We start from the raw sequence: 15,247 nt of genomic DNA, 5'->3' as shown, positions 1-15,247 counted from the left end.
ACCGTCGGAAATTGAGCATCGGTGGTGAAATTAAGTAAGCTCAGCTCAGTGAAGCTAACAGCCCAGAGTTTGGGATAAAATACTGTTTGAGGAAAAAAACACCTGGAGTTAAAGTGCCCTCAGGGAGACTGTGAACTCATCCCAAGTCCTCCCGATCCCCTTTTTTCCACGTTTTTGAAACCAAATTTTCTACGCCTGGCGATTTCTTTTTTTTTTAATAATTCAAATTAAGCCCAGCGGTTAATAACACATTTTTCATGTGGTGTGACAAACTCAGAACACTATTTTATTTTGACTTTACAGGTACTTTAAGAGACGACTGAGTTTATGTATGAGATTTAGGGCCAGGAAGCCAACATCCAGTCACGCAAAGGCCAAACACCTGCCTAGCCTCCCATTCGGGGACTATATGAAAGCATTAAGACCAGCTTGAATTGAAAGTTCCCCGATAAGACCGCAAGGCAAATCCTCTGCATCCGCCCCCAACCATGCGACCTTAAGGAGCCAGCAAAAAGATCAGCACTAATACCATTACTGCTTTAATTGCATTAGAATTCTGCTTAGGGTTTGTGTTCATGCCATCATGTGCTCGTGCGTGTGTGACGGCTCAGAGTCAGTGTGTGTCAGTCCAGTCAGTGTTCTGGACCTAAGCCAGATTGGAAATACTTTTCCTGTTCTTTGATTTAGGTAGTAGTTTGAGATAAATCTCCCTTATCCAGTACTGAATTATTTTTCTCTCACCCCAGTGTTGGTTCTATATCAACACTATATCAACCTACATTCAGAAATGCAGTCACAAAAACTGACCAGAACTCACAAAGAATAATTATTCTTTATGGTAGGTTACGGGTCCACACTGTTCAAACAACAGCTATAATATACTATAATAATTATAATAATAATAATAATATAAATATAACTATAAAGGCAGGAATCTTTGTCTGTATTTATGTGGGTATGTATTTATGTCCTTGGATTATCTCGACAACTGTTCATCCGATCTATTTCTCACTCGGCGGGTGTATCGCTGAGGATCCAAGGGCCTGCAGTGTCTAATTTGGTGCAATTTGGACGTTTGGAATAAGTTTGGACGTTTGGAGTCATATTAATAAACTTTCAATAAAAAGCGACCCAGTGGGGGGCGGGGCTTCCCGTGAAAGCAATGGGCCAGTTCCGAACAGGCATGTTTAGTACGGACATGCAACAGGTGTAATATCAATAAACTTTGAATAAACAAGAGAAGAGCAAATTTATCCAAAAGCATGACTTGGGTGTGTTTTTTTTTTTTTTTGTTGTTCTTTGTATTTTTGTTTTTTAACGTGAGTGTATTTCACAGGTGTTTTTCACCATGAGTTGCTGCTACTTTCACAAACAGGCATGATTTGAACAGGCATTGCACGAGTAAAATAAAGTCGAGTTAATTTCTGTGTAAATGATGTATAAAAAGCAGTGGTGTCACCTTTTTTCCTACATTGTAGCTCATTTAAACATGTTCAAATCATTTCAGGTTTCTGTTCTATATGTTGTTTCTTGTTTTGTTCTACGGTTTGTTAGATAAGTTTAATTATTCATTGAAGTAGTTCAGATGTGGTGTCTGTGGCAAGTGCAGACGTCCATATCATGATTGAATTAAACAAACAAAAAATATCAGATGTAATCTGATTGAGATCTAAGAAGTCTAATGAAGCCTCTTATCTTTTTTTTTTTTTGTTTTTTTCTTCCTCTCTTGCCTGCTCCTCTCTGCCCCTCCCCCCAGTTCTGTGTGATTCCATGCCTCTCCATGCCATTGCTGGCATCTAATGGAAGAAAAGGCGTCCCTCAAGTCTGCCATGGTGTCTAGGCTGCCTAAGTTCGGTGCCCGCTCTTCGACAGGGGGCACTAGCACTCTCCCCAATGGCTCCCCACAAACTACCTCACCTGCCCAAGATGGCAAGACTACACCGCCAGGAACGCATCCTAATGGAGTGGTCCGTAAGTCGTCTTTTACTCTGAAGTGGAGAAAAGATGGTGGCAGCACTCTCACGACGCCCACCAGCCCCGAAGATTTAGCCTGCGGTGATAAGCCTCAGACTCAGCTTCCACTGGGCAGGGAGACAAAGAATTTAGCTCCTGGAACACCCAAATTTCGGAGGTGTGGGTCTTCACTGTTGTCTATCTCAAGTCCTAAGACAATCCCCAAGCAGGCTTCTAAGACTCAAAGTCCAAAAGTAGCCACCAAGCTGACCCAGAGCCCACACAGTGGAGGTCCTAAAGTGAACCAGAATGGCTCCAGTGCTCCCACACGGCTAGGACCGATGTCTGGCTCAGAGTCTCGGCTGGTGCGGCCGAAGGCCAGCTCCAGTTCCCTTCTCAGCAGCTCTCAGGACAGCCTTTCCCAGTCCAGCGACAGCCTCAAGACCCTGCCGCTGGACAACATGGTGCGTTCACACAGCTTCACCCACTTCAAACAGATCCCGTCACCCACCAGCCTGCCTATGACGCGGTCCTTCTCCTTCAACCGAGCTGTGGAGCTGGCCAAGCCCCTGGCCAACACCCAGCTCAGGCCACCACGCACCAGCTTCCTCAAACCCCCACAGCTGAGCAATGGGAGGATGGGCCTGGGTTTAGGAGGCTTAGGCGGAAGCCTTGGAGGTCTTGGTGGAGGAACCAGTGGGATCCAGTACAACAGGACTTCTTCAGCCTCCACCTCTCTCAGCTCTATCAGCACCACCACCACTACCCCTTCACCCACAGCACCTACACCCACCACCCCCAATACACTGAAAAAGCCTCTGCTCCCCAGTTGTCTGGTGACGAAACCATCGGGCAGTGTTGGTGGGTCTCTTGGCTACAGGCTGGCCCGACCTGGGCAGGCCAAGCAGCAGAAGCCCTTGTTCTCAGGTTGTGTAAAAGGAGATGTGAGGCCAACAGCTGCTGGTGGGTGTGGAGGGAAATCTGGGAATGTGGCGGAAACTGAGTGCACTAGTGAGGGCAATAAAGCAGACCTGCGTAGTGACAACAATAACAGCTCTGCAGGGAGAGAAGCTGAAGAAGATGCAGAAGGGGGTCTGCTGAGGGAGAGTTCCGGTCAGATAGCAGCAGAGACCCTGGAGGACATGTCCCTGTCTTCAGCCTCCTCTCTGGAACGAGTGGACACCAGCGAGGAGTTCCCGGATGACATTGAAAGCCTAGGGGACACACTCAGTGACGGCGACCTGACCAACCACAAGACTGACAGAGCCAACCAGAGCAGCCTTGGCAGCTTCCTCAATGAGACCATGGACATGACCAACATAGACATACCAGGTAACAGCCTAGTCGAGTGTAGACTAATCAAGATTACACTAGAATTTTAATGCCAAACGCATAGGATAGATATGATAGAGATAATATCCTGCTATTTTTTGATGCATCAAATATCAATCTTATTGTATTCTGTTCCTCATTTATCACTTAATAGTGTACACACCGTACATTTACTGGTATGTGTGTATGTTTGGGTTTGTTTGTGTCTGTATGCTGTGTAATGGGGCGGGTTTGTGTGCGTGGGCTCGTCTACTTTAAAATCCACAGGTCGTAAAGAGCATGCGGCCCTTCAGGGCTCCCAGGGACACCTGCCGATGTTCCCAGAGGGGAGTGACCTCCAGCGGAGCTCCTCCCTGGAGCTTTCCCCTTCCAACAGTTCCGGCGGAACATACATGTGGGACGAGGAGGGTCTGGAGCCGCTGGGGGGGCCAACGATACTTCCTTGTGACAGCTACAATGACTCAGGACTGAACAACATGGTAAGGCTACATGATTGACACTAATATTTAGTGGGGATGTGTGCGATTAGTCGACTTAAACCTTGCTACTCTAATGTTACTAATGTTAACAACGCCAGATAAAAAAAAAAAAGGCCCGCCTCTGCCCAGTCCGTCGGGGAGCTTGAGTGCACGGGATAGTACCCGAAAGATGGTGAACTATGGTGAACGATTTGGTTATTGAGGAATGTGATTAACAGTTTCAAACGGCTCTTAGAGTATACGCAATATCTTTTATAATATATGCAATCTTTTTTCTAACATTTAGACTAGTTGACGAGTCTAATTTTAAACTTCCTGGAAAAAAAAACAGGGAAATTAGTCGTAAGGAACATCCCTAATGTTTAGTAAACTTGTAATGCAGTCTTCAAAAAGTAATGTCTCATGCTGACTATTAAATTAGTATTTTTGTGTCATGAAGTTAGTGGTTAGATAGTGTTTTTTCGGTCGCAGCTTGTGTTTGGCCAACTTAGCCAAGTCCCTTCCTTCAGTCCCTTTGCGCCAGTTCACAAATGACTGTTTTATTCCTCCAAGGGAAAAAGCAAGTAGGGAGCTGCTAAAATCCCTTTTTTTTTTTTTTTCTGAGGATGATACAGTTTCGAAAGCTGGAAAACTACCAGAGAAGTCTAAATCGGTAACACCCTAGTAATTGCAAGCAGGAAGAAGTCGACATAATACACTGCTCCCTATTTGGATATAGAAAGGAGAAAACCAAACAAAGGAAGAAGAAAATGTATCTGCCGGTTAAAGTTCCTGTACTGCTTGACACTAAACAGTCAACGAAAAGTTTAACTTAGCCAGATATTATAACGTTTTTTGTAGAGCCAAAAATATATATTTTTGGTACCGAATCTGAAATTCACAGTTGAATCTAGAGTATATTATATCCTAACGGTGGTTACCATCTGGACTTGAAGCATCTGATGACTCGGAGACAAATGTATTATAGGTAAGCAATAATATGCAGTATTTATAGGTCATTTATTAATCATATTTTTTTTCAGTATTTATCGGTAAGAATCTGAACTTTGATGCCTTTGGCAGTCATTCAGCTTACGTTTAATTTCCTTCTGCCACTTGGCCTCTAACTCCAGTCCACTTTCTAGCTTGCCTCTCCACTGCGCTGGCCCCTTAATGGATTCCCGCTTGAGAAAGATGGCCCTCCCTTACTAATTAGGGATTAAACGAGCGGAATACAGGCTAAAAGTGAAAGTAAAAACGGCTCACACTTCCTCGCCAGCTCCTGCCGTCTGTTTCACACCAAGGTCTTGCTATCGCTGCGAGTTCCCGAAGAGGAATGCTGACCTACAAGCAGACACTCTGCTAACAATCTGTCTGGTCTTTACTTTTGCATGTGCTGCTCTGTGTTGTTTTGCCTCGGTGCCTGAGCTCAAGAATGTTTAAAGAGCTTAATATGCTGGATAAGATATTATATAATCAGCTTTGTGTTTCTTTTTATGATGGGGATTTATTCACCATGCGCTATAGACAAAAAACTTAAGGCTTTGAAAACAATGCTATAATAATTAAGTAATCTGTAGCAACTAGAGACCAAGTGTTGTTGTGTACATGTACGGAGAAATTTGTCTTTGCATCATAGGTCATTGTGGAGCCAATATGAATCATTCTCATGTGGCCAATTTGAATTAATGACATACATTTCAGTTTATTTATTTTATGTTATGTTTCATGACTGTACTGAAAATGTTGTACATGTTGGCATAGCTGTAAAACTTACGATGGAAATTTCTGCATTTTAAAGTTATGGAGAATACAGCCCCTACATTGTAAAGTGTGCCATCAAGTGGCCACATGAAGACATTCCGGTGTAAATGAGTTCTACAATATCTGTTGTGGCAGTTGAAGAGGTACATAGAGGAGAGGGGGCTGCTATTGTGGTTTCACCAGCTGCTCTATCCATTCTATTCTCATTTAATCTATTCCACTTTTTGTGTTCCAATCCATTCTTTTCTATAGATTTTCTATGGACTCATGCTATCTGACCATAGTGCCTGAAGCAAGCCAATAGGCTGATGGTGTAGTCCTCAGTGAAAGTGTTTATTTCCACCTGTGTGAGTCACTCGGTGTTGGCTATTGTTAGATGCAGTATGTTGCACCAGTCTTTACTGCCCTTAGCTGTGGTATTTAAAAAGCAAAGCCTTTGTAGAGGTCTTCTGTGTGGTATAGAGTGTCCATCTGCTTTCTTTGTTGGTCTGAAAATGCAAATTATCTCTTAGCTGGTGTGAAATATCCCCCAAAAGGTACTTCAAATCTCTTCATCTTTCTTATAACTAGATAGCTGGGATAAAGGGAGAAGGGAAGAGCTATCAGCGGTTACAGTTGGGAAGGGATGTTGACAGAGCGAGAGAGAGCAAGGAAGTAGAAAAAGTGGGCGATTGAGTCAGCGACTCCTGTTTGATGTGTGACTCTGTTGGGAGTCTGCCCTGGAGATACAGCATGTAACCGATCTATTGGATTGGAGGAACTGAGCCCATTTAATTGGAAGAATTCATCTCTCTTTGCCTCTTTCTTTCCCCCACCTCCCCATTGCCTCCTTCTCGTCTTTCTCCATCCCTCCATCTATTGAGCAAACAGTCCATTTTTGTGAGATTAACTGTGAATAGAATTCCGTCGCAAAGCGCCAGAATGATAAGTAAGTCTTCCCATCGGGAGGGTTTTGTACTGTACATCCTACCCCGTTGGATTCTGGGTAAGTGGGGGGCTCAGAACGGCGCATTTGTCGCGGCTGCACGGATTTAATGATCTCTCTTCTGCCACGGGAGTCTTGACAGCGAAAACCTCTTGGGGCGCCGCGTCTCATGAAGTCAAGCACGCGAAAATCCTGCTGATGGTGACGGCGCATTCGTCAGGCGGCAACTGGAGGAAAGAAATCAAGGCCAATTATGCCCAATCTGGGCTTATCTGCATTCTCGATGAAACAACAGTGCGAGGCATTCTGTCAGAGCTCTGGAAACAGGCAACCCACCCCCCCACCTAAATGCAAATTGCATTTCCATTATGTATGTAATTGGACCTGTTTTGTTCTTGTTTTGCCCCGAGACGAGAGAGGAAATATTCAGCACCCGTCCTTCAGTAAGCCAGGCCGCAGTGATCGTCTGGGTCCACGTGGGGGCGCTGTGCCTCCGTGCGACGCCAGCCCACGTGGAACATGCATTATTCGGCCAGCGTCGTCCCCCTGTGCATTCCGTGGCTTCGCATCAAATCAGGGTGCGGGGACGCTGGACCTCATCATGATGTTCTTGTGATGTGCCGCGCGGTCCCCATGCAGGTGCACCTTTACAAAGCCTGCAGAGCCGCTGGAGTGTTTGGTTACTGTCGGCGTCTCCCTGGCCCTGAATGACAAAGCAATTATATGTGATTTATGCATTGCAGAGGCATCGGTAGACCATGACTTGTGGAGGGGGGGGATAATAATTATCTGTAGTTATTTAAATATTTGAAGAACTTAGATTTAGTTTGATTTATTTGTCAGAAAATCATGGAAGAAAAGAGGCACTGCAGTTCAGCGCAAAATGAAAAGCAGCGGGAGTCAAGGTCTTTTTCTTGCATTTGGTTTTTTTGCGGGGAGAGCGCAACCTAATTGTAGCTTACGCTTAGGTTGAGCTCTATCCAGCCAATGCTCTTATGATGCTGAGTATTTTTATTTTTTTAAGTGATTATCATACACCGTGAAACAGCCGGCTTTTGTTTAAAGCCCAAACCTCTGTCTCCCTCACATTCAAATTAGATGGGACCTTTTAGACAAATTAGTCCAAATACATTTTCCGTGAGGGGAGGGGAGCGTTTCAGTTGGCAGCTGCTTGCCTGGGAGTGGAAGTTTGGCTGCTTTCATTAACTGCGCATCTCTGATTCTCTCTCATTAAAACTAATATATTTCCCTTGAAAGTACCACAACTTCCCTCACCTAGCATGAAACGTGAGATGGAAAAAAACCCAAAAAAACCTTAAACCGTTCACATCTCCGTTGTATTGGCTGGTATGATGCCAATTTAATTACATTTTTTCTATTTGAATCAGTATCATTGTAGATGCAGTCCATCTCACACGCTCCGTCATCTTTTGTTTTTGTTTGCATCCAAGCTGCTAGGTTGCCGCCACCTCTGCTCCACGATGTGTTCATTTGGCCTCTATATTTATCCTTTTTTGGCACTGAGTTGAGACGGGTCAATTCATTAGTGTTAAAGTCCTTATAAGCCCTTTGTAGAGTCTTTGGCCATTATGATGCACAATGTCCTGGAACTGCACCCATGTTGTATTAATTAGTTATTAATTTACTCAGATGATTTAACAGTAAAAGTGCCTGACGTGCGTGTGCGCGCGTCTGTGCGTGTGTGTGTGTGTGTGTGTGTGTGTGTGCCTGTGCGTGTGTGTGTGTGTGTGTGTGTGCGCGCGCATACTGCACCATTACACTCAGAGAAAAACAAAACACAAAGCACTCACACATACACACACAGGCTTACACACAAACAAACTCGTGCTCATGACGACAGTGGGGATGAGTCATTGAGGAGATTACAGACTGTCGTCTCATCACCCTCATCACACCCGCTCGTTATATTTTCCAGAACCAAAATTGGGAACTATAATTTCACTGTCGCCAGCCAGTGGCTGGAATCAACTGGCCAAAAGCTTGGATCAGCTGCATTTTAGGAAAATGCAGGGGAAAAAAATAAAAAGAATGAACCCATCCCAACCCGTTCTTTGCTGCAGTATTTTAGCTGAAGCCTGTTGCCTAAAGAATAGAACAGGCAGTAGAAATTGTGACATATTTCTTATTCTTAAGTTAGTGATTGTTTTGTTCTTAATCAAACTATGGGCCAATTCCTGTTCCCTGTAAGAGCTGGGATGGAAATGAAATGAGACCTTACGAAATGACTAAAAACCCCATTAAAATGTCCACGTCTTTAGCATGAGAAGCCCTAATGGGAATTTAAAAAGATTGACTCCCATTCAGCCTCTCATGGCAGTCTGTCACAAGTAACTCCTGTAACGCTCTGTGTGTATGACTGTGGGGGGAGGGGGAGACGGGGGTTCAGGCTCATTGGTGGGTTGTTATAATTTGCATAAGTTCATCTGATTGAAAGGAAGGTGTCCAGGACGGTGGATAATTCAAATATTAATTTACATTAAGGTGTGTGTGTGTGTGTGTGTGTGTGTGTGTGGGTGGGTGGGTGGGTGTACGCGTGATTAAACGTTTCACTATAAAAAATAAAAAATAAACCCAGTACTAATGTAAGTTTTTGAACAGCTATAAACAGTATTTTTCCCACATAAATAATCATAGCAAAATAAGTTATTGTAACTAAAACCTCACAGTCAGACCAGTGCGTGTGTGTCTTTGCTTTGTGACCCTGAAGTGACAGTGGGTGCGCTCCTTTTCAGCCAGGGCACCTCCCGGCGCGGGAGGAGCGTCTGCCATCTCTTACATGGAGGGGGAAACATTTGCTGGCGGCAGGAGACGGCAACTTAAACAAACAACACGACATAAAAGCTGTAAAACTTGACAACAACAAAAAAGGAGCGTCTCATCACCCAGCGACACTCTGTTCCCTTCATTCGTACAAAAGAATCTTTCAAGGGACGTTTGTAACAAAGAGAGACACGTCCGTCCCAGGGGGTTATTTTCCGACTGGACACCTTGATTGATAGCGCTCTTTACAACAACATTTCTATGTCGTTTTATCTCTTCTATTGAAAAGGCCGATATTATATAATCAATGCGCTACAGGAGGTTTTTGTTTCCCCTGGCAGTTGAGCTGAGCGATACTTCACACATGTCTAGTTGTCAAGGAACGGCTTTTTAGTCTTTGCCATCTGCTTTTGGCTCACATTTTCACGGATGTTGTGGCCGAGTGTGTTGTCATTTACTTCACTTGGAGGCTACATCTCTCCGATGGGAAGTATGGGATCAGGTGATGGGGAAGATTGGCGGAGGGTTTGGGACAGGGGTTGGGGGTTTCGTTCGTTTAAGGACAGCAAGTGATTCGGATAATAGTATTACGAAGAAATGTCTTGATTGTCGGAATAGAGGCAGGGTTCCTATGCAATGAAATGTATGGAAAGGTATGGAATTTAATTATTCCATACCAAGTTAGATCCAGATCTGGATAAGTGTGGGGGAAAAAAGAAGAGTATTAAAAAAAAGTCAAATATTTGGTGGCAACATCTTTGAAATACATATAGACATAGCATCACAAACAACCAAAAATTCAGCTTGTCTGAGCATTTATGAGTTATGCAGGGATGTAGTTATCAGAAAAGGGAACATCTTTTCTGCGTAAGAGGACCATACCTCTATAGCTGCATCCGTCATCGTTTCCATGGACACGGTGAATAATACAAGGCTGCATAGACGCCGTGGAAAATTTTAATTATTTCACTAAACGGCCACAATGGCTAAATGCAAGTTTTCCGAGGGCTGTCTTCGCAATCTCTGGTTGAACTTGACTGTGTTTGAGCTACAGTACCTAGTTACAGCACAACAAAATGTCGAATATGGTTTCTGAAAAATCTACCGAGAAGTCTTTTTTGAGTCTGGAAAAGTATAGGATTTTGAAATGGAAAAATGTGGAGGAACCCTGTAGAGGGCGTGTTGTCCATCAAACTGGCGGCCTGTCCCTGGATATACAGACATAGCTGAGCGTCTTACCCAAAACAGCCAATCCACTTCTATCTAGAGACGCTTCGTTTGCTTTAATGGAGTCATTGGGTATTTGGGCGAGGTAGCATCGAGTTCTTCCCATGAAGTGACATGTGGAATGGAATTGACCCTCAACTAGACCAACGGGAACCGGGAAAAGAAAGTGTGGCGAAGCAGTAATTTCCAGTCAACACCACATCCCCACCGTAGTTACTCAGAGCTCTGCCTGGAGAAGAGCGGGGTATTTCAGGTGAGGCAAAACACGGGAAAAGAAAGAGAATTTTGGAGTGGCACGAGTACAGCCGACCTGGAATCTATTAACTTCACGAGCTTCTCCAGAACTGAGGTTTGCGGTTTTTTTTTCCAAAGTTGCTTGTCGTAGCTGAAGCTCGGTTGCTCCCCTTTGCCCCTTTTGTCTGATTGCTTGCCCAAATGGTAATAAACATTCTATCCACAGCCGCCGAGCGTCCAGCAAAGATCCAGGCACAGTCTCACAGAAATCTAGGAGTAGAATTTAGTCTTTCTGTAATGAATGTCTTTTTGTAATTTTAATTATTTTTTTTTTTTTATATCTTGCTTCGTCGGTTGCCCTCTGTGTCGGCATCATTTGGCGGTTAACTGTCAAAGCGAAAAGAACTGCAGCTGCAAAGGCTACCCAGTCGATTTGTACACTTTCAATCAGTGTTTGATCACAGCCTGTTTGAGGTTTTGACTGATTCTGAGTCCACGGGGTAGAATAAAGTGAAGACCTTTCCTTGTCTGTTGTGATTGGGATACATTATCATAATGCAGGCTGGAAAGTGATGGACAACTACAGGAATTCAGGACACACTTGTATTGAGTGAATAAGCTGTCCAATTAATACTTGTAGTCACTATTTTCAGAGCAAGAGTTTGCACAACTATTTAAAACTCACATCAATTTGAATTGCCCGATGTCAACTTCGCTCTTCAAATGCATGTCAATACTTCAGTCTTATTCAGTGGTGCCCAAATGCGCCAGGCACGGATTCTCCAAAGGTGTACTGACCAATTACAACAATTATGTAAGGCCGGCTATTAAGGGTGTTAATAATTAACCGTTAACCGACAATAAGAATTTTGACTGATTATTACCATCAGTAAAAAATATGTTATTAAAAAAAATAATGATAATATAAAGTTTTCTTGCATGGTAAAAGAAAAATGGCTAGAAACTCTATTTCTTAAATACAACTCACGGGGGCGACACGTGCAACTAGGGCTGTGACCATTACTGCAATACCACGGTCACGTGATGTCACGTACTATATACTGTGTGTGTGTGCGCGTGTGCGCGCACACAGCAGGTTGACTGTACTTAAGGCTGCTGCACGCAATCCCTTCCACGTTTCTCAAAACTGCAGATGTATATCTTTTATTTTCCAACGTTTTCATAATTTAATGAAATAAAAAAAAAAAAAATCCAAGCCCCGCCATTTCCCACACTGCTCCAGACACCCCGGTGAAAGTCTGAACTAACTTTAAATTAGGCCTTGTAGATCCATAATGAATGAAGATTCAGCAACTGGATTGCTTATTTCTGCCTCAAATTGAGTTCCAAACACAATTTGGTGGACTGCTAAGGTGAAATAATAATAAATAAGAAATAATCTGTGAAAGTACAGAGAAATAGAATGGAATCCAGAGTAAAGCTCAGACCCCATTGGCTCACAGAACCCGGAACTTCTGCCATGTTTAGAATTGCTAGAACGAATCATTTCCATCCATTCTGAACGTGGCTAGAGATCTAAACAAAAACACGAGTGGTATTTTCAGCAAAACACTTCCAAAACATGTTTTGGGGACCTCAAAGACCTGTGTTTACTTGTGTAAAAAGAAGCATAATAAGTCCTCTTTAAAAGAAAACATTTTCTTCCCCCTATGCCTATTTGGTCTATTTGCTTGAACGTTAACTCCACCCACCCCATCCCACTTAAAAAAATGTGCCTTGGCTTTCACCCACCATGCGCTGTAACTCGTGAGGAAAAGCTAAGCCCACACTTGTTTAAGAATGAGCCACGCGCGCTTCTTTTTTAGTTCCGCGATGTTTGAATTTCCCGACCTTCACAAGCCGCTGCCAACGTGATTCGCCATAAATATTTCGGTTTTGATCCCACACCTACCTTGCATGTGTATGCCTCCGGATAAAGAGTGACACCTCAGATCCACCCCAAAAATGTCCCAAACACGTTTCGCCCACTATTCAGATCACAGAGAATAGCGAATAGCTAGTAGGGGTTGATTCTGTCGTGTCAACACCAACTGCCTTTACAGCATGGTAAAGTTTAAAAATGGCTACAGAGTGCATTGTAAATGGGCCAAACTCCTGCACAGTACTGATGCAAGACTCGCAGATGATATGGGTATGGGGATGGTAGCTCAGGCGGTAGAGCTGGTGGTGTAGTGATCTAAAGGTTGCTGGTTCGATCCCAGGCTCCTCCTGCTAGCATGCTGTAGTGTCCTTGAGCAAGACAATTAACCCCTAATTGCTCCTGATGGCTGCGTCCGTCGGTGTTTGAACAATTGTAAGTCGCTTTGGATAAAAGCGTCTGATCAATGACTAAATGTAAAATGTAATGTAATGATTCTTTATAGTGAAGAAATGTATTAAATGACCCAGGAGACAGCGGTCACTCTGTCAAAAGAGTGAATCTTTTACTCACAAACTAAAAAGTCAAAGGCGAAACGGGCCAGGTATTTAGCATAATTCATATTGAATGTGACTGATTTGCACTCAGCTTGGGAGATATCCCAAATTGTATACTGTGATGTAGTCCCGCCAAAATATCGCTATACACAATGTTATCTTCATTATTGACGGATGGGGCATGGGTGGGGACTGTAAGAGTGACTGAGAACAGTTCCCATTGTGCACGCTTTGGGCACGGCGTTTCTTTGGTATTATTCTATTGCAATACATGAATCTACAATAAAAACACTCTGGGGCGAATTCACAAAGAAATGGATTGCAGCTGCTAATGGCACCATTAATTGCGCCCGCTATCTGCGCCATCTCAGCGTCCTATTCACAAACGATAATGCACTAATGATATGCCGGCGCAAACACGCCCATAAGGTTTTGCTGCTGAGTGCATTTTTGGGGGAACACCTGAACAGGACATCCTGTCCTCGCTGGAGAACGGTGCCATTTGCCTGGTATTTGACATGGAGAGAAATTGTAGGTTTTTTTATTTTGTTTTTTTGGGTGGGGGGTTCAGCAGGTATTTCCCTATTCCAAAAAAGACTGCCCTTCTCTGAGATCAATTCTAGATCTGAGAATCTTAAATAAAGCATGTATTCAATAAGGACTAATTTTAAGGTTGCGTCTCGGACCCAGAGCCTCACCAATGTATTTTCATTTTCTGCTAAAGCACGAAATAGCCTGGGAAAATGTATATTTTTTAACTATTGACTTGTGTTTTGCTTTGCTAATTTGTGTTAAGCTTTGAATTATTAGACAGACAGCAGCATAGTAATCACACTAACTATATCTTTTGGGGCTTTAATTAATTGGATTTTAGAGTGTACGGTTATCATTCATACTGGAGTTATATTCCCAGGAAGGCTGAGTCGTTCTCTGGGACTTGAAACGTTCAATAGCAGCGACCTCCCCATAACTGTGTTCAAAGATTATAACCGCCTAGCACGTTCTCGTGAGGGTATTGATATAGTCTTGAATATTTACAGTTTGACTGTTGCGCTGATTTAATCAGAGCGGAATAAATCATAATATAAGTAATACAGGTGTGGCATAACTGAATGTCACGTTCATACGGTTCCAAATGTTTCCGAATGGCTGCTCAGTTGCGTTGTTTCGAATTACCTAGCGTAATTACCTAGACTAAGACACGTGTGGCTGCTTAAACCACACCACTCCCACACTGCAGACCCCCTCCCCTTATTTGCATAAAGTCGTTCCCAGGCAATGCTTAGCTGGAGTGGAACCTTGCTCAGCGAGAACACAGGGTGATTGAACAGGCCCAAACAACCTGTTCAAAATGGAAGGGAGAGAAAGTTGCTGCATTACGATCAAAACTTTTTCCCAAAAAGTAACTTTTGACTATAGCTGCTATCACACATGAATTCTGGACACTGTCCGGATACACATGAATTCTGGACACCGTCCGGATAATCAGGTCCGGACATTATCCGGAGTTGCCCTTTCACACATGTAGTTCACAACCAGAAATTGTCCGTGTCAGACTGGTTCACACCTACTGGAAATAATCCGTTTGTTCAGACGTGGGGCGGAGCCTGGGTAGACTATGCAGGAGGCAGGACATGACGCATGACGCTGCAGAGTCTGCAACACACCCAAGATGGCGGACGAGGCTGCCGACTTTTCAGTAATTGTGACTTTTTGCGTTGATTCTCCATGTATTTGGACGTATCCGCAATATAAATGAATGAGTGGAAAGGAATACTAATGAAAGCAGAAAGGAGAACGAAGCAGCTACACTACTACTACAAGCAGCTACTCCTTGCACGAAGGTCAACGACTGCCGCATGATAAAGACCTCTTTGACACGCCCACTCCCTCGCTGTGAATGATCCGGACAATCACCTGCCCAGTTCACACATAGCACTCAATCGGAAATTATGCCAAATTTGTACGAGGGTGCTGGCTGGGTAAAGTCTAGTTAATGTCCAGTCCAACTGATTCGATACAGCTCCTCCGGGTAATGTCCGGATATCTTCAGGGTTGCAGTGCATGTGTGAAGGAAACTTGTGTTTAGTACACCTTGGGTATTGAAACAAAAATAAATGGAACGAATGGGACCTTC

At 43.7% G+C, this 15,247-nt stretch overlaps 1 protein-coding gene across 1 annotated transcript in view; it reads left to right on the top strand.

The window, feature by feature from the left end:
* Positions 1-15,247, top strand: part of ccser2a (coiled-coil serine-rich protein 2a) — a gene marked incomplete at its 3' end in the record, with an annotated part of 55,898 nt that overhangs the window by 9,480 nt on the left and 31,171 nt on the right. Inside the window, exons 2-3 of the mRNA XM_080016432.1 lie at positions 1,757-3,285; positions 3,553-3,764. Of these exons, the coding sequence (XP_079872558.1) occupies positions 1,800-3,285; positions 3,553-3,764 (1,698 nt within the window). The 5' untranslated portion in view covers positions 1,757-1,799. The remainder of the gene's footprint in view (positions 1-1,756; positions 3,286-3,552; positions 3,765-15,247) is intronic.

This window comes from Zeus faber (assembly GCF_960531495.2).
Source record: "Zeus faber genome assembly, chromosome: 16".
NCBI lineage: Eukaryota > Metazoa > Chordata > Actinopteri > Zeiformes > Zeidae > Zeus > Zeus faber.
This window is presented reverse-complemented; position numbering and strand designations above follow the sequence as displayed.